Source organism: Podarcis melisellensis, assembly GCF_964234715.1.
Source record: "Podarcis melisellensis genome assembly, chromosome: 5".
NCBI classification, from domain to species: Eukaryota; Metazoa; Chordata; class Lepidosauria; order Squamata; family Lacertidae; genus Podarcis; species Podarcis melisellensis.
The window spans coordinates 44,663,743-44,687,006 of record NC_138537.1 but is presented as its reverse complement, the minus strand read 5'-3'; the positions used below and the strand labels follow the sequence as shown (position 1 = coordinate 44,687,006).

The window sequence follows — 23,264 nt, the reverse complement described above, 5'->3', positions numbered from 1 at the left end:
TTATTTGTACCCCGCCTTTCCCCGTAACTGGAACTCAAGGCGGCTTACAGGTAAAAAAAACACCTAGAGTGCTGGCTCACCGTTGCGAGAGAGAGAAAAAACTCAGTTTCCCAGAGTACATAGGGGTTGTATGTGAACGAGGCAGATGCCCTGAAAGCGTGCGCGCCAAGAGGCTTTGCGCACGCGCCTTGAAGCTGTAGTCACGTTTAGGGAAGGATCATAGAGATAGGAAAGAAAGGACAGGAATAGTTCCTTTGGGTGTGAACTACGTTCACCCTCGCCGCCCCCCAGGCACTTCCTCGGTTGCTCCTTGTCGGTCGAGGCGGCCCGTGCATTTGTTTCCCTCAAAGGCGCGGCGATGAGCGAAGAGGTGGAGGCGGCCGGTGAGGGGCTGGGCGCGGGAGAGCAGGAGGACGTCGACGATGAAGAAGCGATAGCGGGTCTGGAAGCCCCGGGCTGCTCCGGGGAAAACTCCCGCTTCGAAGCGGGAAGCCGCTCAGAGTCCAGCAACGAAGAGATGGAGGAGGATGAGGAAGAGGAAGAAGAGGTGGAGGAAGCAGCAGCAGCAGCAGCAGCAGCAGCTTTAGGAGGGGGGTCCACGGACCCCTTCGGGGGGTTTGGGATGGAGGAAGGCGAAGATGAGGATGAGGTAAAACAAGAGGCAGTGCGCTTAAGGGGGAGCACAGGGGCACCCTTGGGTGAAGCAGACACCATGGGGTGAGATTCCGTCGGACTAGGATGGAGAAGAAGCAGGTTCAAATCCTCCCTCCGCTGGCCTTGGATCGATCACCATCTATCAGCCTAGCCTACCTCACAGGCTTGTTGTGAAGGTGGAAGTGGGAGCAGGCAACACATATACTTTTTCCTGGAACTCACTGATGAAAGGATGGGGATATAAATATGTAAACAGCGCTTCTTATGATGCCCTGTGCCAAATATAGCCAGTGTGGTGCAGTGGCTAGAGAGCTGGCTAGGGATTTCAGATTCAGATCCTTGCTCAGCTTTGACTTTCCTTGGATACCTCTTGGGCTTCTTTCTCTTACCTAATCTTCTCCTGTGAGTTCCTTGGGAACGGTGGGATCAGGAACATAGGAAGCTTGCTTATACCAAGTCAGACCATTGGTACATTTAGCTCAATATTGTGCACACTGACGGGCAGCAACTCTTCAGAGTTTTGAGCAATGGTCTCCCAAAGCCCTACCTAGAGATGTCGAGGATTGAACTGTGATTTTCTGCATGCAAAGCAGACGACCTACCACAGAGTTTATGGCCCTTTCCTATATACGTTTTGCTTGCTCTGTGTTTTCTCACAATGTGACATCTTTTGTGTGTCTCCAGTGAAATACTCCTCACCATCTCCCACGGCTAGAGACAGTAATGTTTCTGAATACCAGTTGCTGGAAACTGCAGGAAGGGAGAATGTTCTGATGCTCAGGTTCTGCTTGCAGGTTTCCCATGAGCATCTGGTTGGCCACTGTGATAACAGGATACTGGACAAGATGAGCCATTGGCCATTGGCCTGTTCCAGGAAGCTCTTCTTATGCTCTTAATTTCATTTATTCTATATGTTTACATATGTTTTCACTTAAATGGTTCACAAAGCAGTTCACAACAAAATTAAAAAGACCGTGTTCAGGAAAATCCCCACTTCACTTCTAATGCTGTGCTTTAATCAAACAATAAACAATATACATCTTTGTATTGGTAACAAGCAAAACTTTTAAAATTGCTATTTCCCTCCTTTTTTTTTGTTTGCAGCGCATGATTAACCTCTCTGAGCTGACACCATATATAATGTGTTCTATCTGCAAAGGGTACTTCATAGATGCCACAACCATCACAGAGTGTCTTCATACATGTAAGTACTAATATTAATTTCTTACTCAACAGAAGCTTTGATGTTATCTATGCAGAAATATCAAGCCTAAGTACATTTTGGTGATAATGTAAAACAATGTTGTATTAATTGTGGTAACTGCATAGTGGTGGATGCCTCTAAGAGGGGCCCTGGAAATTCTAAACAATCCAGCTACAGTATGTCTTGGATTATACTACCCCCACCCCAAAATTCTCCATGATCATGTTCTGAAATAAATTAAAATAAATCATTCCTTTATTTGCCTTTCATATTCAGCTTCCTAAATAGATCTTAGCACATTTTCTTCTACTTAAATAACTACCCTGACTTCAGCTTCTGCTGCTCCTTAACCTGAATGTCATGGCTAGGCTGTAGATGACCATATGCAGATGCAGATCTGGAGTGGGTTCTGTAATCCAAAAATCAAATATCTTTAATACGGTCAGTGACCAGAAAGCAATTTATAAAAAATATGACATTAAAAGTAGTATTGTACTACAAATAACAGTAGAAATATGCTGTAATCCAAAATCCCTGGAGTCATTGGGTGACAGCTGAAGCCTGAGGTACTGCACACAGATGTTACTGCTGTGCAGTCCAAGAAATAGTAGTTTTCCTTGTATTTATTCCATACTTGCCCAGCCCAGAGTCTTCATATTGCCTGCTGGTTAGGAACCTAGGAAGTTGCCTTTAATCGGGGCAGAGTATTTGTTTATCTACTCTGCCTGACAGCAGCTTTCTAAGTTCTGGTAGAGGTGTTTCACATGCTCTGGTATTTGATCCTAAACACACACACAATATAGATGCAAAAGATTGAACCCAGGGCTTTCTGCATGAAAGCACATGCTCAAAGTAGCTTGCTTTAGGTGCAGCTGCTGCACCTGGCTCCTCCCTTTCGGTTCTTGGACTGTGAGATGATATGCATTTTGACAGTGAAAGGAATAAGGAGTGCCCAGCCAGGCAACAGACCATTCCGTTTGCAGCAGCTGGGAAAGTAAGAGGGATAAAAGACAGTGGGAAGAGTTGCAGTAATTTGAGGGGGAGGGTTATATACCACCTCAGAGTAGCATTGGGAGTTGGAGCAGCTAGAACAAGCATAGGCAAACTCAGCCCTCCATATGTTTTGGGACTACAACTCTCATCATCCCTAGCTAACAGGATCAGTGGTCAGGGATGATGGGAATTGTAGTCCCAAAACATCTGGAGGGCCGAGTTTGCCTATGCCTGACCTAGAATCAACCTTAATAAAAATTGTATTATTTTATGTAAACATGTTGTGGATCCTTCAGTATGAAAAGGGAGAGATTGATATCAAGTAAATACATATTGCATACCACTATTCAAGACTTATTCTTAATAAGTTTTTTCAGTAAGATTTTAGTAAGCCTTTGAAATTTTGTATCAAAAAGTAGGGCAGAAATCAATTGAAAAAGTTTTTATCCTCCACACACACACATTCTACAGTTGCTCTGCATTTTAGGTGACACATGCTATATACTGTATTCTGTATTATCTTTGGAACTTGTGTACTACTACATTATAGGCCTGTAACTGCAAAATTTATCTCCTACAGTCTGTAAAAGCTGCATAGTAAGACATTTTTACTACAGTAACAGATGCCCAAAATGCAACATTGTAGTACATCAGACGCAACCCCTTTATAATATCAGGTAATATATTTTAATTATAATTGTTTATCTATATTTTGTGTGTGTGTGTGTAAAAGAAGCAATGGTTTTCAGATAACACTGATATTTCTATTTTGGACTAAAATATATTATTGGAACTTGAAAAATACTTCTAACTTGCTATATGCACTGGAGGGAAACGTTGCTGTCTCATAAAAGGTCTAGCACCTCACACAATTCGCTTTATTGTTTACCAACAAAAGTTTTGCATATCCAAAAGATTTGCCTCCCTGGTCTTGAAACTTTCCCACACAAGGGTTGTTTGAGACTTCTTATTTCCTCTGGTGCGCCACTGCATTGCTTCAAAGATGGTTGTAAAGTTGCTTTTGTAACTGAGATATTTTGGCTTGAACCTCAAATCTTTCCCAAGATAGGGAAACCTGCAAATCTAGGTATGCCATTGAAAATAGCTTCTAGTTCCTCTCCTGCGGCTCTTCAACAGTTCACTACCACAACCCATATTCAATCACTAATTTAATTAATATTTTTATTCTACTTCTGCAGGCTGGATCGACAGTTGCAAGACATAGTGTATAAATTAGTTGTCAGCTTGGAAGAAAGTAAGTCTTTTATTTTGAGCCTAGTGCTATTTAGATTCACCAGAGAATGTGTTAGCTGCAAATTAGATAATTCCTAAATTGCCTTGGTTCTTGATATAAGGGCTGTGTCTGTTTTCTGTGACTGCAGAAGCATGAACCCCATCATGTAGTTTGTCACACAACCATCTGAGATCCTCAGCTGTTGGTAGGCATTTTGGTTGTAGAGAAGAGCTTTAAATATTGTGAACAGTGGCTGGACAAAGGAGTCTGATTCTAGAGCCTAGGGCTTGCCAATCAGAAGGTCGGCGGTTCGAATCCCTACGACGGGGTGAGCTCCTGTTGCTCGGTCCCTGCTCCTGCCAACCTAGCAGTTCAAAAGCACGTCAAAGTGCAAGTAGATAAATAGGCACCGCTCCGGCGGGAAGGTAAATGGCATTTCCGTGCGCTGCTCTGGTTCGCCAGAAGCGGCTTCGTCATGCTGGCCACATGACCCAGAAGCTGTACGCCGGCCAATAAAGCGAGATGAGCGCCACAACCCCAGAGTCGTCCGCGACTGGACCTAACAGTCAGGAGTCCCTTTACCTTATATATCTTAACTGCTTCTGTTTTAAGACTTTTCCTCTCTTTTTGCTGACTTAAGAATCTTTAGATGACACAATACTATAAATGTATGAAAATCCTGCTGAATGATAATGATGGATTCTTTAGTTTGCATGTTTTGTATCTCTAACCAACTACCGGTAGTTTGAGAAAATATATCTATACTGGGGTTGGGGGAACCTGTGCTCTCCAGCTGTTGTTGAACTACAACTCCCATCATCCCTGATAGTTCGCCTTCCTGGCTGGAGCCGGAGGGGGTTTGAGCCCAATAACATACTGAGAGCCACAGATTCTGCACACATCTATGCATTGTATTTTCTATGTGGAGCAAACATAGCAAAAATATTTTGTATTGCATTTTTTTAGGAGAGAAAAAGCAAATGCATGATTTCTACCGAGAGAGAGGTTTGGAAATACCTAAGCCTGGTAAGTTTTTATAACAACTATAGTAGCAGCATTGCTATTTAAAAATATGTATGTAAGAATTGTCATGCCGCTTTATTCCAGTGGATCAGGTAGCTCAGCTTTCTAACCACAGACTATGGTCAGGCTGATGCTAGGGGATGTCCCATGGGTATGATCATGAAACGTGTTCCAAGTAGGATAGTGTAATTGGTACAGTATTTAGAAGGATGACAGATGATTGACTGAGCAACTGTCATTGTTCATTGAACCTGATTAAGCTGTTTAATGTTTCCTTTTCCTACCCCACCAGAATGAAAATAATAGTACAGTAACTTATCTGCCCCACAAGAGTATTATTAAGCTTAATTAACTAGCTTAAAGATTCTCTTATTAATGTGCTATAAGATAGCAGGGCAGTTTAGAGTTGTGATATTCACAAATGAATTATGTAGTCAGCATTTTTTGCTAAGAAGAATTGTGTAGTGATTTTGTTCATGTCTGTGAAAGACAGCTAGGGTTTTTAAGGCTCAAAATAGAGTGAAGAGTAGAGAAAGGATTACTAGATCATGCATGCACAGCACAATATATATGATTAGATCAGACCATCATAGCAAATGTGCTATGATGTGACGAGAACCTGCTCGCCATCAGTAATAATCAGTCTCACACAGAGATGGGTTGAAGAATTCTGGCTGCTGCTGCAGCGGCTGCAGCCAACACTTTATTGTGTGAACTCAAAAAGATACAAATACAAGGAAAGCAACTTTTTCTCAGCCAGCAGATAAGGACAATGCCATGCCATCACACCAGGCCACGTAGTCGATCAGGCTATGCTACGTGGACCAATCATTGGGACAGCATGAGCTGTCCACGCGTTGATCATGCTCCAAGCGGGCCTCCTGCTATGAAATCACCTTGCAACATTAAGAACTTTGCTCATGCTCTTATGTACAAGCAATCATTTTCCCACAATGATGCTAGACTTTCTTGTCTGTGGCACCCTTTGGGAATTTGGGATATCCATTGCTTATGAACTCTTCCTGTGCATTTATGACAACATCAAGGCCTGTCCAAATTCATCTAATATAGGAGAATACTTGCATCCACCGATAACTTTGGCTTACTAGCCAGTTACTAAGTTAACAGTGATTCTTGTTAAAATGGCAGAGAACTGTGCTCATGCTGTATCATAGAATCAGAATTGTAGAGTTGGAAGGGACCCTGAGAGTCTAGTCCAACTCCCTGTAATACAGGAATCTCAGCTAAAGTATCCATGACAGGTGGATGGCCAGCCAACCTCTGTTTAAAAACCTCCAAGGAAGGAGAGTTCCAGGAAAAACTGTTCCACTGTTGAACAGGTCTTACTGGCAGAAAGTTCTTCCTGATGTTTAGTCAGAATCTCCTTTCTTGTAACTTGAATCCATTGGTTCAGGTCCTAGTCTCCAGAGCAGAATAAAACATTTGCTCCATCTTCCTTGGGACAACTACTTGCGTTGTGTTAACTATAGGTTCTTGGCTATAGCTTGTGTTTTAGTAAGATAAGCTCTAAAACACAAGGCCCAGTTTGGATGACATGCTAAGCCAAACCTTGGCTTAGCTCAGCATAGCACAGAAGTAAAAAGGATTGGAAAGGAACAAAGTGGTTGCAAGGTCCTTTCTCCAGCAGCCCTTGTAATCCATGTAAGCATGGTTTGGCTTACCATGTCACGTGAACCAGGCCAGTGGGTTGAAAGAAAATGTGGGTTAAAATTGTAACAAAATGCTACATTAATCACAGAAAAAACAGTGTTGTCACTCTTGAGTTAGTAAAAACATTTTAATAGCCCCGATAGGAATTAGGCAGTGCATTTCTGAACTAAGATACAAGTCCGTGTAACTTGTTCTTTCATCATGTATCTTGTTGTAGGTGGGAAATATATTCTTTGTTTTCTAGTTTTGTTTTTCTTTCTATTATCCTAGCTGTTCCACAGCCAATTGCTATAGCCCGGGGGAGGCCCCGTAAAGTTGTAGGCTCGGTTTTCCGTATCCCTCCAGAGCTTGACATGTCACTACTCCTCGAGTTCATTGGGTAAGTAAAAGCAGACATTTAGTAGATTGAGTTTTAACTTACAAGTAGTGTTTTTAAGACATGGACGTAAAAGGATATGTTGGCCTTGGCATTCAGTTGCAACATTAGCTTTTTTTGTTTCAGTAATTAGATCGAGAGCTAATGGAAGACATTCAGATTAGCAATTTTATTTGTAGAACTCTTGGCTTACAAAAACCATCTCTCCTTTCCCTGTGGATGTAGATTCATCTTGAATTTCTGCACTGGTCTGAAAGGTTTTCTTATCTCTACAGATTGATTTATTGAATAAAAGTTCAGTTCTTACAGAAACAGACTGCAATTTTCTATAGTAGGCACATGTAGAACCCTCATTATACCTTTTCTGATGAAGTGTACAGTATGTGTAAAGACAGTTCTATTTTATCAAACCATGCCCGACCAAACGTTCTGTAACTTGGGGTGCCTAACCTTCTTTGCCTGTTTTTAACCACTAGGTGGCAGTGACAACTGGCAAACACTGAAGTAACTATTGCTAAAAGACAAGCCAATGTGTTTCTGGACATGTGCAGTACTAGTTTTTCTCTAATTTAACATATCCATTTTGCATCCAACAAAGTTGCCTGGTCAATGGTAGAGGTTGGTTGTAGACTCAAACTTCTTGAGGGTGTCACATTGGATATTGTCGTCCAAAAGAATGGTGATCTGTACTTTCCCCGCTTTTTAAAATGAGACACTTGTAATGCTATGAACTACTGCAACCTTAGTTTAAGCACTTATCAAAAGAATTTCCAATAAGTCAAAAATCATTTTGAATACTATAGGTGGTTCTCTTTAAGCCCCTCCCCCATTTTATTCTTACAACAATCCTCTGAGGTAGGTTAGGCTGAGAGATGGTGACTGGCTCAGGGAGCATCTGTGCTGATCGTGGGTCTCAATGGGCCTTAATCCAGCATCACCCTGGTTCAGAATTGCTGTTTGTAATGGTGTGTGTGCCAGTTAACAGTACTTTTAATGAGCAACTTTTAATGTTGTGAACTGCCCTGAGATCTATGGATGAAGGGTTGTTTACAAATGTAATTACCAATAGTTGTTGTCATAGTAGTATATGTATATCTGTTACACATTTTGTTTTGTTTTACATTTTGTCATTTTCTGGGAGCAATTTTGTTTATTACCTCTTCCATATCATTCAATTTATATCTTGAAATGGTCCAGTCCTTCCTATAGTAGTAAAAGGGTATCAGACACCCCAATCCTGGGAATGGAAAAACTGTGATATCTTCTGCTTTGGAAATAACATGGTTTTTCCATCTGTCTTTGTTAACCTTTTAGACATTCATGAAGATAAAGGGTTGACTTACAGTTTTTTGAAAGATAAAATTCTTGTCTGCAAGTGAATTTGCCTCCATGTATCTAAAGGAAAAGCAGTCAATCCTCTGAAATACAATTTGACAGCTGATTGTACATATGATTGTTCTGCTCAGCACCCAGTCTTGCACACTTTTAGATTGATGTCTAGAAGTAGACTTAAATTACATGGTTAGTTCTACTAAAGTCAAGCTCACTGTTTTTCCTAATACAGAATTCTTCAATATAAAGGTAATACAGTGGCTGTAATTCTATTTGTTTCTGTGTCAGTATAAAGAAAGCAGTTTGTCATTGAAGCTTTTAAAAATATGCATGTATATTTTAAATACACTGGCCTAGTTCAATAGTTTCCAGTTGCTCCTGAACCAGGAAGCTTGTGCCTACCTGGATCAAAGCAAGCCAGGATATTAAACTGCATATTTGTGCCTATGAAGCCTATATATGTTTGTCTGAACTGGGCCATTGTCTTCTCTTGAGACCAATTCTCAAAGTGCGCTGATCTAAACATATATGAAATATGTGGTGAAATAATCTCAAACTTGAGGAATGGTGTTATCAGTATTCTAATTACACCAATATGCGTTCTCAGCAGAGCAGCAATAGCAAGTGTAAAGCAGTATCTAAATGCTGAACCAGACTGAATGAGGACTAACTATGGAGTGCAGATGGAATTGAAATGGTGGTGATTAACAACCTGCCTGGCTTAAATGAGGTGACCTTGGCTCTTCCTGGTAGGGTCATCCACACTCTCTAAGCAGGTCTATTAATTAGGGTTGTTCCTGAATCCAGTTTAAGGAACTTCTGTGATGATAGTTTTTTCTTATGGGTTGCATCTGATTCAGAAAATGTTTCCCCTTCCTGGAAGATAGGAAACTTACCCCTGTGGTGCATGCCTTAGGAACTACTTGAATCAACTACTGCAGTTTTTCCTTTCACTACTTTTGAAGCCTGTCTAATTGCTACAACTTGTGGTGAGTGCTGCTGCCTGCTTTTAACAGGAGATTATGATAATGATGATAACTGGTAATGTTCTAAGCTTCCAAGCATAATCCAAGGACCTGAAGAGCATATAAATTACACACACATATATCACAGAAAAACTCTGTAACTAATGGCATTGTATTGATTTAGCAGTTTGAGCCTGCAAATCCAGATGTAGCTCAGACATATTTATTATGTTAATTCTCTTTTTCTTTCAGAGCTAATGATCTATCTGGGAAATTTAAGGTACAAATACTGCTAAAATTTATCTTCCTTTGCTTCATTGTTACGACATGCATAAGTAAAACTAAATGTTGCATTGAGAAAGCCAATGATTCTGTCCTGGAGTATATACTGCTTTTTTGCAAATCTGTAATTTATAAAGATAAGGAATGTTGCAAAGGCAGGGATGTAATGTTTTAGTTTGAGGGACCAGGCGCACTGGACATTATGACTGCCTCTGAAGCATGGTGGCCAGCCTGTAGCCTTTTAGATGCTCCAGTCAAACAACATCTGAAGAGTTACTGGTCAGTTGCTCCTGTTTTAAAGAGTGAACAGCTAGACTGTATTCTATAGAAAGAGCTAGTGATTAAACAATGCCCAGAACATCATGTTTTTAATTATGTCTGTGAGCTATCTGTGAAGGGTAGAAATTTGTAAAGAAATAAATAAAAATGGTACATATATGTATTTGAGAGCCAATGTGGTGTAGTGATTACCACCTCAGACTGAGACAATCCAGCTTTTAATTACCACTCAGCCATGAAGCTCACTGGGACCCTTGAACCTATTGCTAGCTCTCAGCCTAGCCTAACTCACAGCATTGTGGTGAGGATAACATGGAACAGAGAGAACCATCTATGCCTCCTTTAGCTTATGGGAAGAAGAACTAAATACACAAGATACATGTGCAGTGAGATTGTGGGTGGAAGAGGAAAAATAGTGGAACTGTGGGTTGCAGCTGAACAACATCGTCTTACTGCTGAAAAAAGCTGTTTAAGGGGGAAATTTGTGAAAATGACTTACTGGTTTCATCTAACAACAACAACAACAACAACAAGGATAAAGTCCTTGTTAAAGAACCTGATTAGAATTGCCCCCTTCATTACTGAACAGCCTTACAGTATGAAATGTGTTTCCTCCTTCCAGCCACTGGAAAAGAAGTTTGTACGGGTTTCAGGAGAGGCAACAATTGGACATGTGGAGAAATTTCTCAGAAGAAAGATGGACCTTGATCCTGGCTGCCAGGTATGCTGTGCTAATTGTTTGCACCATATCGTTGGCTATGACACTCCTCTACTCTCTTGCTCACACTGAAAGTCTGCTTCCTAGCAGCAAGAATGCGAGTGAGGTTTTTACCGTTCTCCATGCAGTGCATTTCACAAGGCATTATGTAACTTGGAAAAGCCACACTTGTTGCATCAAAGAATTTATGTAACACACACTGAGGCAATAGCAAGCAAGCACAGAAGAAGAAACCAAAGAAGAAAAGTCAAATGTAAGAGGGCAAGCCAATGTGTTGTATTATAAGAGCTTTAAAGTTATTTCCACTCCTCCACATAGATTTTTAAATAGCACTTTGCCGTATTTCTCTCTGTGATGTTTTGAGGGGCAAAACAGAGTTTTCAGTGAAATGTTCGACAACATATCTTTTTGTTTACCTTTTACATGTGCTGTTTGCTGTCTCTGGTTTGCAGCTTTAGCACCATTTTTAAAAACAAAATAGCTTCCTTCTATGGCAGTCTCATTTCAGGATCACATAGGCAACGTGTCATGTTGCCATGTAGCCACTCAGATTTGGCCCTTCTCCCCTTCAGCATCCCTCCCTCTAACATCCTGGTGGCAACAGCTATGCACTTGTGTACCTTGAAAATCCTGCCTCCGTCTCAGTCCAGGGAACCTGAATGAGTAGTGAGATGGGACCACTGTCCTGAGCCCATCAAGCATATTGACCATCTCCCCACCTTGTAGTGTCATTCCGAAGCCAAATGAAGCTATAGCCTTCTAGAGTGTGAGAAAGGGATCCCCATCTACCAAACCATAGCAACAAATGTGGCAAAGTCATAACCCTTTATTGAACAGCCTCCAAAATGGAGGCGATTCTGAAGAAGTACACATGTTTAGGGTTTCCAACAAGTCAGCCCACCAGGACTCTTGGGCCATTGCTTGAAATGTAGCTGAATATCAGCTGTAGTGTCCATGATGGCACTCTGTTCCATGGTAGGAACAAAGGATACAGCAGCCATGCCTGGAGCAAATAAGTTGATATTCTTACAGAGGAACAGCTAGGAGCAGCCTCATCACTGCTGTTGCTAATGAGGTGGAACTCTCTCTGTACAAGCCCAGGCCTGCACCTTGTCTGTCTGAGTTATGGTCTCCCTGTCCAGGGTTTATATACTGGTAGTTCTATGCTGTGATTGATCACACCATACCTTATGTTTGGTTGTGGTCTGGGAGGTCAATAGGATAGAAATTCTGTGTCAACAGCTCTAGGTCTAGTCTAAAACTTCACCATAAATGGGGGGTGTGGTCATGATATTTTAAGATTATAAAACAATCGTAAGTACTAATGTTCTTCCCTTATGCCACTGATCACTCCGTCCATCTTCACTGGCAGAAAAATTGCACTGCTACATCTTTCATCGTGGTGGTGGCATATTTTTTGTTCTGGGAGTGTAGCATGGCTTCTGCCAAATTGTGCAGCTGTTCAGCAGGTACAACCTGATATTGGATTTCACATTTTATAAAATACAGGATTTAATGGCAATTATGTGCAAGGTGAAAAGGATTCAAGGATTATGTGTCCTTGTAGTTGCATTAATACACGTGATGCATTTGCACATCTAATTAAAAGAAAGGTTTCTGATTCTGCCTTTTAAAAACATTAATCTGCCCAAATGGTCTGATGTGTTAAGACTCCAGAGTGTGTTTTGTTGCTCTCTTGTAATGAAAATGTACACTAAGTGAATTCATTGGGCACATTTGTAAAACCTACAGAACTGATTTTGTGATATGTTGTGATCTGTTTTCCAAAGATGGGATAGACATATTTTGTTCTCAACTGTGTCTGCAAATGCCTTTGATTGTTCAGGTTTATTTGTTTCTGTTGACATACCTTCTGTTCATTTTCAAAGTGTGCCTAGATTAATTTGCAGATAGAAGATATGACAATGCATATTTAAACCCCATCCCATGCTAAAAGAGTAAATGCAAAACTTCCATCTTCTGTCATTGTTACTGAAACATGCAACACTCTCTTTAAAAGCCTTGTATGCCACAGACTTCAGTTGAACATAAAAGTTGATGTTGCACTTGTTTCCTAGATATCTTACTTGGAAGTAGGCCCCTAAGGATTCCCAGCTTAATTGTGGTTGAGTCCAGAGGAGTTCTTTGCTAGGACACGGCACTAGAGAGCCTTGATTTTCTCTCTTTCCATAGGCTGGCAGTTTATTTATTATTGTTATTGATGCTCAAAAGTCCTGGTCTTGGTCACTGAGGGAATGATTAGTTTTATGCCTGCAGCAAAGAGACATAATTGCAACATGATTTTTGAATGTTATCAGGTGTTATTTAATTTTAACATGGTCAATCCGAAAACAATATTTCTACCTTTTCATACTTGTTTGCTCACTAATTGCAATGAAGTATATCTAGAATGTCCAGCTTCAGTAACTACTTGTCAGAACATATTGTTGATGTTACTATTCTCATATCCCTCTTCAGTTTTGCTGTACTGCAGGAAGCCCCTATCCTGAAGGCCTGACACAGCCTGTCAAATAATTTCTTTTGTGTGCTGTCCTTCCAACCACACTGATTCTGGCAATGGCAAAAGAAAAAAGGAGTTATGGTGCTGGGCTGGGAGAAGCACTTCATTGGAGGTTCAAATCACCCTGTCCCTGCTCATCAGACAAATTGGATGAGCGCCAGAATACTAGGCTGGCAGGAGAAGTTCCCAGCTCTCTTCCCAGCACTACAGTGGAGATTCCAACTTCTCCTCCCTTCTCATCTGCATAGATCACTGAGGATGGGATTGGGATTTTTTTTTGGGGGGGGGTGACCCACCCCAAGTGGTTGGCCAAAGGTAATTGCAGCCATTGGCCCAAAAGTGGCTAGCCACCCCTGCTTTCCTGTGTAAATTTATGAGCCCCATTATTATTAGAGGTAGGGCCTTGGCTACTATTGTGGCCCTGGCTTTGGGATGTTCTCCCCAAGGCAGCTTGCCTGGTGCCAGCTTAGATGTTCTTTCAGCACCAGGTGCTCATGCCTTTTAGACTACGTTTTTTTTTCTTTTTTCATTCTGTAGTCTCAGCTGTCCTGGTTTTAAAGTTTTTATGACTGCTATTGTTTTAGGCATCTGCTGAGGCACTCTAGAAGTCTTTGGACTGAAAAGTGTTACATTAAGTATTTGTATTCTTTTTTTAAAAAAAAGTTGAATAAACCACGTCTTCCCAACCCCTTAGTTGCCATCTTGCCCCCTGGACTCATATATTCTTATTGAAATCAGCTTGTGAGCTGCTGTCTTCACTTGATAAGACTGTTGTAGTAATGTCTGAAAAATATCTGAAATAGTAAGTGCCTTGCCATCCTAATATCAGGACTTCCAAAAGCTGCTTTCTGCCTGCCTTTTGAGTGAGAATTAGTATGGGGAGAGAGCGACAGTTATAAAGGAATTTGCTATTTCACTGCTTTAGATGTACTAATATAGCTTACAGAAGTGTTCCCTTGTCAGAGGAATCTCTCAGATGAAAGTGTTTATTGTAAATGAAGACGGGCTTTGGGGAGATAATTAGAAGTAGCATGGGTTTGATGCATATTCTGCTAGAAATCAGAGTGTGATTGGGCGCAATATAATATCTGGTGCACGGTAACGGCACAATGAGAGCAATTTATAAACAAAGGGAGAATTGGGGTCAATAATTTGTATAAATAGCCGATGCAGTTTTTCATCTGGCTCCTCAGTAGCTGTGTTTACCATGTACAGTCATACCACGGGTTAAAGTCACTTCGGGTTAAATCTTTTCAGGTTGTGTCCCGCGGCGACCTGGAAGTAACGGAATGGGTTGCTTCCGGGTTTCGCTGCTCACACATGCACAGACACTCAGAATAACGTCACGTGCATGCACAAACGTGGCGAATCGCGGCACAGGCAGACGTGCAGACGCGGGTTGCGTTCTTCTCATGATGCAAACGGGGCTCCAGAACGGATCCCGTTCGCATCCAGAGGTACCACTGTACAATGCATAGCTGTCAACTTTCATATTTGAAAATAAGGGATCAGCAGCCTCACCTGTCCCAGGGACAGTCTATGGGATATCTAACAATCTGGGATAGCAGCGGGAAGCAGCAAGAAATGGCGCTGGGATAAGGGAATTTCCCGCAAAAAAAGGGAAGGTTGACACCTATGGTACAGTGGTACCTCAGGTTAAGAACTTAATTCATTCTGGAGGTCCGTTCTTAACCTGAAACTGTTCTTAACCTGAGGTACCACTTTAGCTAATGGGGCCTCCCACTGCCGCCGTATGATTTCTGTTCTCATCCTGAAGCAAAGTTCTTAACCCAAGGTACTATTTCTGGATTAGCGGAGTCTGTAACCTAAAGTGTCTGTAACCCGAGGTACCTCTGTATATCTAAAGTTAATGCTCAGCATCTGAAATGGAACCAGTATCAGAACCCCCAAAACAAGAAAGAACAAATTGTTTGCAAGGCAGGGAGCCAAAGAAAAGCATCATGGTCTCAGGCGGACAAAAGTTCCAGGAAGGGCAGTTGGTGAGTAGGAGGTCAGCCTGACCGGATCTGCTTACAAGGAGACTGAAGAACAGGCCCTGAGGCTGAGACTTTATAGAGCCAGATAGAGTTGCATTCATCCCCCTAGTCATCTAATGCGGTACAGTGTCAGCTGGTGGCTCTTGTAATGCAACCGGGATGACACTTCGGGATAACGTAAGTTAGTGTGCAACTCTTGCCAAAGATGCTGCTGGGTGGTCAGGAGAGCAAGGTGTTGGAGCCTGACAAAAACTTGACAGATCCAGTGCTTAATGCACAAGTTGCATCCCTTATGTCTCATTTCCATCTATTTTTCCTTCCAATTCCAGGCATGCTTACTTGGGAGTAAGCTGCATAAAACGTTTGTGGAACTTCTGAGATACATATGTATTGGATTGGGGTGTCAGGGAAATAACTTGCATGCACCCAATCAAGGCATGTGATTCTTTAAAAACATCAGAAAGGTTTCTTTCCCTTGCTTTAACTAGACTTTAGTGTGTTCATTAGGGGAATATTTACAGTTACAGTATATAATGATCTTCCTGTTTCCAGGAAGGGTCAAATCAGTTATATTCATTGTTGCAACACTAGTGTAACACTGATTTGATTCCAAACTTAAAAGTCTAAAATAGATTTAGAACACTGCTGGCAGATGGGATTCCCACCCCCTTATCTGTAATGTATTTCCTTACATCACAGAGATTAATGGATGTCATCACAAATGCTATAGATGCTTCTTAAAAGGGTGGTTGAGAACAAATTGCTTCTTTTCTTTGTATTTCTATTCCCTTGAGTTTTACAGCTATCACCTGAATCCCACCCGAACAATTAGTATTGAAGCTTTAGGACTTAGCACTGAAGTAGCAGAATTAGGCATTTAATATTCCAAGCACTTTGAGGTAGAGGGGAAGCAGCTTTGCAATCATTTATTTAAAGCCACTGAAACATTTAATATCTGAAGTCTAGAACTGCAGCAGCGAAGGTCACATCAGGATATCTCTAGGCAGTCACTTTTGAATCTCAGGACTGTGAAGAATTGTTTTACAATGGAATTGGTTAACATTTTGCTTCCAGTGTTAATAAACTGGAATAAATTCCATCTGATCATAATTTGTGGCATTTAATGGTGTGGATACATAGAGTTGTATCTAGTGTTGTCTGTATGCGCAGAACAGGCTTCCACATGTACAGAGTGACTTCACCGTCCTCTGAAGCCTTCCATGCACCCTCAAAATGTGCTCTGGAGGGTTGGGCTCTGCAGAGCAGATTTTGAGGCCACTTGGGACTGCAATGGGAAGGAGAGAAAAGTGAGCACAGCCTCGGATTCTGCCCATAGGAAACAGGCAGGTGGTCTGAAATGCAGATAAAATGTGTGTGTTTGCACCTTGGTGTTTCAATTAGATGCTAATTTGCCATTTTTTTATGTTTGTAATAAGTTAGGAAGATAAAGAGGGGGAAGTGGGGGAAATACATAGAAATAAATGCAGCTCTAATGTCCAGTTTCTAATGGACTGGACTTAGGACATTTCACTTGATCATATTCTGTTTCGCCTTTCTTTTCTTACTAGCTCCCTCTTTCTCCTCTTTCTGTTTTATCTACATCCAAGGTCCTTGCTGTTATCTCTAGTGTCATTAGATAAAGGGCGGTAATCCACTCTGACAAACAGGAGACAGGCTGTTCAAAAAATGTACCTGAAATGTCTGTTAGGATTTCTGCTTCCCTAGCAATCAGATGTTTTTCTGCTTCTGCCAAACGTGGCCAACTTTGTTGACTCCTCTAAAGATTCTTGAGATTTCTATTACTGTAAAAATGTTTGTACTAATTTAGCATGATAAAGGGGAAATATGTAGGAATAAATACTGAGCGAGCCGGGCAGATAATTTGGAAATGTATACCTGGTAGGTTTAAATATGATAAATTCTGCCCCTAGATGCTATTTTTGACCAAAACAATCACAAATTTCAAGATTGTCCAGTAGCACCTTAGAGACCAACTAAGTTTGTTCTGGGTATAAGCTTTCTTTATGCATGCACACGAAAGCTTATACCCAGAACAAACTTAGTTGGTCTCTAAGGTGCTACTGGACAATATTTTAATTTTTTTTATTTCGACGGCGTCAGACCAACACAGATACCTACCTGAATCTTAAATTTCAAGGTGGTCTCTCCCACACCTATAGAATATTGAGTTATCGGAGAATACCAACACTGCTACATGCTCTTTAATACAAGACCAAGGAACTTCATTTCTGTTCAAATGGGGGGAGCACATAAGTCATAATTTTTATCCTTAAAAGAAAGTTAATTCTGTGGTGTCAAGCAAAGGAGTTATACCAGAAGCCTTCTTCCTAAAAATCCTAATTATGAAACCTAGGAAGGTGAACATCCTCTAGCAGACTAAGTCAATAAAATCCTCAGTGAAGGAAACAGAACTAACTTCAAACATTTCAAACAGTGAAGATATCTCTGACTCTGGTCTCCAGGATGTGTTTTGTTTTTGTTGGATTTTTTTAAAAAAACCTAAAATAATCACCTGCTGACTGGGAGAGGTGGTTCTGAAAATATCCAGAAACATCTTGAGTATAATCTGCCTCCTGTTATTCAGAACAGATTCGTACCCACCATAGAATAGCACCAGAGATAAGTCAAAGATGCACAGCTCATTGTTATGAACCCAGTCAGCCATTTTCACACTGAGGAAGCTTTTATCAAGGATTGATGGTGAAATTGTCAGTAAAAAATGTTTGTTTGTTTGTTTGTTTGTTTGTTTGTTTGTTTGTTACATTAATATACCACCCTTCATCCACAGATCTCAGGGCAGTTCACAACATAAAAATACAAAATGAAAACACAAAATACATAATAAAACAAAACAAACAACCTAAAGACAACTTGTCTGCTGCTGCCACTTGCTTCTTGCAAATCTTGCAAACTCCTGAAACTGCAGGAGTTAAAATTGTACCCTAGTACACAACCCCAAATCCCCGGTAATGCAAAAGTGTTTTGTTGGTAACAAAATCACAGCACATTGATCAACACAGAAACAATTCATTGACACTAGAAAGACTGAACTCTACCGACTTAGATATTAAACATGGACATGATCATGACTTGTTGATCCTATCTTTGTTTCAGTTGCATCACTTGAGATTTCTGTTTGCTGGTGGTGTGGATGACTTAAGCAATATCATGCAATAGTTGCATGCAATTCTTACATGAATGGACTGTGCACCTCTGTTTAGTTTTAAAGAATCATTCAGAGAGTTGCCAATGATCAGTATCTCTGGGACTTGTTAGTGTCAAATGAGATACAGATTGCAAATGGCATGTACACAGTGTCCACTGAGAACTGGCACCCAGGAGCTCCTGCGTTATTTAATTAAAATGATACTTGGACACCTGCTCATGTTAACAAGTTTAACCACACCTGTTCTGAAGGGATATTTGCTTTGAACATAGAATTTCTTGATATATTTATTGGTACATCCACTGAACAGTACAAAATGAAGTTAATATTTGAACAAAGTCCAAAGTCATTGGAGTTAATAAGACAGGAAAAGGATATTTAAAGTAGTTAACAGAGAAGCAATAAGTCTTACGAAGCTGGGACAGGGGGTTCTGTCTTCAAACGAACTCAATCTGTTTAGGAGTGTCCTTTACGTGTTCATAGCTGCTTGTTACTTTACAGTGCTATTGCAGACAATGGGTTCTTGATAGCAATAAAAACTTGTGTTTTGAAGAGATCTCTTGCCAAATCCTCAAATTGCTTTTTGAAATTGGGACTATAAAAGAGTAGCTTTGAGGTCCTGGAGAGCATTTCTGGAGATGAAATAGATACATAAAATGTGTTCTCAAACAGCCATTGAATTAAAACTTTAAAGCCCCTAGCTTGCTGGAGCTAAAGAAAACAGCTTTTGATACTTTTTTCTGTTTATTTCTAGGTAGACATAATATGTGGTGATCACCTGCTGGAGCACTATCAGACTTTGAGGGAAATCCAGCGAGCTCTAGGGGAGAGTGCAGTGCAGGTAAGTTGATGCCACAACTGCAATGGAATTGCCTCTGGTCTCCTGCCTCGGCCTCCCACACACCCCTTGGGGATATAGCCAAGCACTGCATTTACTGGGAAGGCTTCTGAGTTGTGAACCTTTAAGGCAAAACTGTGCATGAGTCCAGCAGTGGCAATGGCTGAAGTGGAGCGCCTGGCTTTTACCAACAGCAAGTTTGCCTGTGTGTACGGATGAGCACCTCCCTTTTGTGTGGAAGGCACTGCTCCCCACTGTTGTGGGGAGGAATGGTGGAGCAGCACTGTTGAGGCAGGGCAAGAGTATTCAAGTATAGCAAAAAGGGGTGAAGAGAGACAGGCGTCAGGTGCACCAGTTAAACATCATAGCATGTGTCTCTCCTTCTCTTGCTTACCTGTGTGAGGTGTAGCTGTTGAAGTGGAATGGGGCTGGATGTATAGTATGTGTCCGGAGTACCGAGGTGAGATACATATTAGGATTATGAGATAAGAAGCATTAGCAATGTGTTCAGGTTCCCATGTGTGTTCTGAGGCCAAGTGCATCTAATGCTCTTTTGATGTGGACAGAGTGGTGACTTAAGCGAGAGGGAAATCTTATGCCAGGTCTGGCACTGATGCAAAGTTACCTATCAACCAGGATTGAAGGGCTATAGGATACAGCGCAAGTGTGCTCCTCCTCCATCCCATTTTATCTGTTCTGACAGCATTCTGTTGTGCTGCTGGCATATTTAGAAGCTGGCCAGGATAGCCTTCAGCCAAATCCTATAGCATCTTAGCCAACAGAACTTAAGTATAGGACTGCTTCTTAAGTCTAGCTGAGTCTTCATGTAGTGTTTAAATGGCTTCTACCAGCACATTAATTTTAAAAAATAAACAAATTTCAGGTATCTGAAGAAGTGTGCATGCACACAAAAGCTTATACCCAGAACAAACTTAGTTGGTCTCTAAGGTGCTACTGGACAATTTTTTAATATATTTTGACTGCATCAAACCAACACGGCTACCTACCTGAATCTAAATTTCAGGCTGTTATGGTTTAGAGCGTTGTTGTTTTTAATGAAAGCAATCTCTCCCAGTCTAAAGACACAAAAAGGTATATCATGGATCTCCTAGTAGGTTGAGGAAAAGCAAAATTCACCAACTCTGTTATCCTTGGTGAATGTGCTCTGATCTAGGCATCCTTGCATACTGCAGGCTAAGCATGTGCTTCTGCATTCACAGATCAACCCTGCTGAACAGGTGGTTGGCTCTGTCTGCTTTGTATGCACTAATCATTTGTTAGGACAGTGGTGGGTAGAGTGTGCATCTGGAATCAGAATTGACAATGCTGATCTTGTACTTTAGCATTCAAGAGTATTGTGCACATAGTGATAGCAGGTGCTGGGTGCAACCGCTGCCCATTGTAGGGCAGGATTATTTTGCATACTCTGGTCACATCTAGAACAGCAGTCATTGTAGAAGCCTCTTTCTACACACATATTGTCTCTGCTTGGTCACAGCAGTAATGTAGAATTCTTACCACTTTTTAAAATTGTACAATATAAGGACAATTGAAAATAAAAAAATAAGATACAGTTTATAATCCGGTGGCTCTTTTAATCAAATCTGAGGATAGCTTGCTGAATTAAAATAACCTGTTTTACAGGTTGAATTGTTCATTTCTCAGTTTGGTGCATAAGTGCTAACTTTGCATTCTAGACAAGGTGTCAGAATGAAGTGTAATCAGTAGAGAAAGGTGTTATACAGCAGTACATTTTTTAAAATTTATTTTGCTCATAGGTGATGTTTTGTGTGATGTTGTAGATCTTTTCTAGCCAACACATCTCCAACATTTGAACACAGTATATGTCAGAAGAATTCACAATCACTGCATTGCCTTTCACACCTAATAGTAGCCTGTCAGGAAATTGTGGCAGACTTATGGCAAGGCTAAACCTATCATAAGGCACCATCTCTGTGTATCCAAACTTCCATGCTAGGGCTACATATAAAACTGTTGTGATTTGGCTGATTTCAATGGCTCAGTTCACACCAATTATGCAGTCAAATGGAGGTTGCCAGTTGACTCCCTATGGCTTTTGTACAGACTTGCCCATAAGTATGGACCAACCCTATATATAACCCCAAAGCAGTGCCTGCTTTTTCATTTACTCCAGCAGTTTGTTTCAGGGAAATTGCCTTCTATAACACATTGTCCTGGGATCGAAAGCTGAAGCTTGCTTATGGAGAATGACTCATAGTGTGTTTGTCATCTTCAGAAAAAGCATGTACTGTACTGTACATACAACAGGAATATGCAGACGGTCAGGTTTCTCCAATACATACCTAGGTGTTCAGGATGATGCATCTGCCATTAACACTTGGCATTTTTGCTAAGCTGAACACTGGTTTTACTGCAGCAAACACTGCCTTGTAAAGTGCAAAGCAGCCCTCAAACTTACTGGAAGGGAGGATTGGATCCTAAGGAGCCTCTGCAATAACCGTGGCTTGATGGAGAAGCTGAGTCAAAAGACAAAAGTGGCTGCAATATGATGTGGAACAGTTCAACAATGGGTTGTGCATTCTGACTGTTAGCCTCTCTTTAAAAGGGGTATTACAGTGTTCAGACACAGGCAAACAACTGAATGACTTGTTCAGTTGTTTTCAAACCACCTCTAAATGGGACTGTACTCACAAAGAAATTACAAGTGGGCTTCATACTCAGCTGTTGACTCCCTTGATCCTCTGTTCATTAAATAGCACACTGGGAGATCCTGCATTTTATTATTCACAATCAAGAGCAAATTTTCATTAGGTGGCATAAAGAGACTTATGTGTGGCAAGGCTTTGTTTTTGCATTGATTTTGACTTGTTTACAAGTGTGATTTTTCTCTCCTACTTTCTAGGATGGCTTACTTGTACTTCACTATGGGCTGATTCTTAGCAGAGATCCCACGCTTTCAAGGATTTGTTAAAATCCAACATGGAGGGGCTTTGAAGAAACAAATGATCCTCATTCTGGGAAGTTCATGATGAACATTAATGCACAGTTTTCACTCTGCATAGGAAGTTAGAATCTGAAAAAGGAATGCTGTACAGCAAGTACAGCTATAAATACTGCAGTGCTGTTATTTCATTAACACCTAGCTAGTTCAGGGAAGAGCAAATGTGTCAATATGACTGGATTTGTCTTAAATGCGGTTTGGGTATTGGCAGCACTCCCAGCTGACTCCCAGGACTTAAGCTTGAAACGAGTATTTATCTGAAAGACAGTTTCACTGGTGTTCTCAGGGATTATCTCCAGTGTGCAGTGTTTTATTGGAAAAGATGTGTTCTTCTCAGAGACGTTTATTGTCTTGGTTTAGAAATAGGAAAGGGAAACCTTTCAGTTGTGTGCCTAAAATGGGGGGAGGGGGGGTAATCACCTTTCAAAAAACCGCAAGCATTGTATCTCATGGTTTATGTGAGTAATAGCATTAAAAAATGCAATATCCTATAAATTAGTTTAAATTGGAGAGAAATTGTGCGCATGTTAACCAAACACCAGAATACCGATGCTACTCACACAGCGTGGATGTGACAGTAGATTGCACAGGGCTGCCTTTGAGGTCCCTTTGGAAGGCATCATGCAACTGATTATACTCCTATTGAAGACAATAACCAGACTTTGTTCTATGAAAGTCTATCAGAAGGGCGGCAGTCTATCCCTTGCTACTTTCCTTTAAGCCCACTTCTTCTTGCAGTCTCTACCATGTTTGCCTTTGTCCCTTGCAGCCTCTGTCATAGCACCCCTTCTTGCAGATGTTCCACTATATTCTACTCCCTCCCCCAGCTTTTGTTTTGCCACCTTTGTAAAAAATGACTATGTCTATCCCCCTTCCATGCATACGAGCTTGAGACAATGCCCTGTGTTTCCCAGCCAGTGAACAATAAAAAAAAGCTCTGGTTAAACAACAACACAATGAAGTTCATTTTTAACATTTCCTGTAACATAGCCACAGCAATGGTCTTA

At 41.0% G+C, this 23,264-nt stretch overlaps 1 protein-coding gene across 2 annotated transcripts; it reads left to right on the top strand.

Moving 5' to 3' along the window:
- Positions 1-192: 192 nt before the first annotated feature.
- PCGF6 (polycomb group ring finger 6) lies at positions 193-23,170 on the top strand. Of its 2 annotated transcripts, XM_081911605.1 has the most exons (10): positions 194-649; positions 1,759-1,858; positions 3,432-3,528; positions 4,051-4,106; positions 5,052-5,111; positions 7,050-7,158; positions 9,705-9,732; positions 10,636-10,734; positions 19,191-19,277; positions 22,159-23,170. In XM_081911605.1, exons 1-10 carry the CDS (start codon positions 359-361, stop codon positions 22,225-22,227), a joined length of 996 nt encoding a protein of 331 aa, XP_081767731.1. In that variant the 5' UTR covers positions 194-358; the 3' UTR covers positions 22,228-23,170. The 2 variants fall into 2 exon arrangements, 1 of the variants encoding a protein (XP_081767731.1); XR_014168449.1 differs by lacking the exon at positions 9,705-9,732 and having other exon boundaries at positions 193-649; positions 22,159-22,210.
- Positions 23,171-23,264: the final 94 nt, after the last annotated feature.

Excerpts from the sequence above, each read along its gene's own strand:
- PCGF6 (XM_081911605.1), top strand. The coding sequence starts at position 359 with ATGAGCGAAGAGGTGGAGGCGGCCGGTGAGGGGCTGGGCGCGGGAGAG. Across the intron at positions 1,859-3,431 it reads CACAGAGTGTCTTCATACAT|TCTGTAAAAGCTGCATAGTA; the intron begins GTAAGTACTAAT and ends TATCTCCTACAG. Across the intron at positions 5,112-7,049 it reads TTTGGAAATACCTAAGCCTG|CTGTTCCACAGCCAATTGCT; the intron begins GTAAGTTTTTAT and ends CTATTATCCTAG.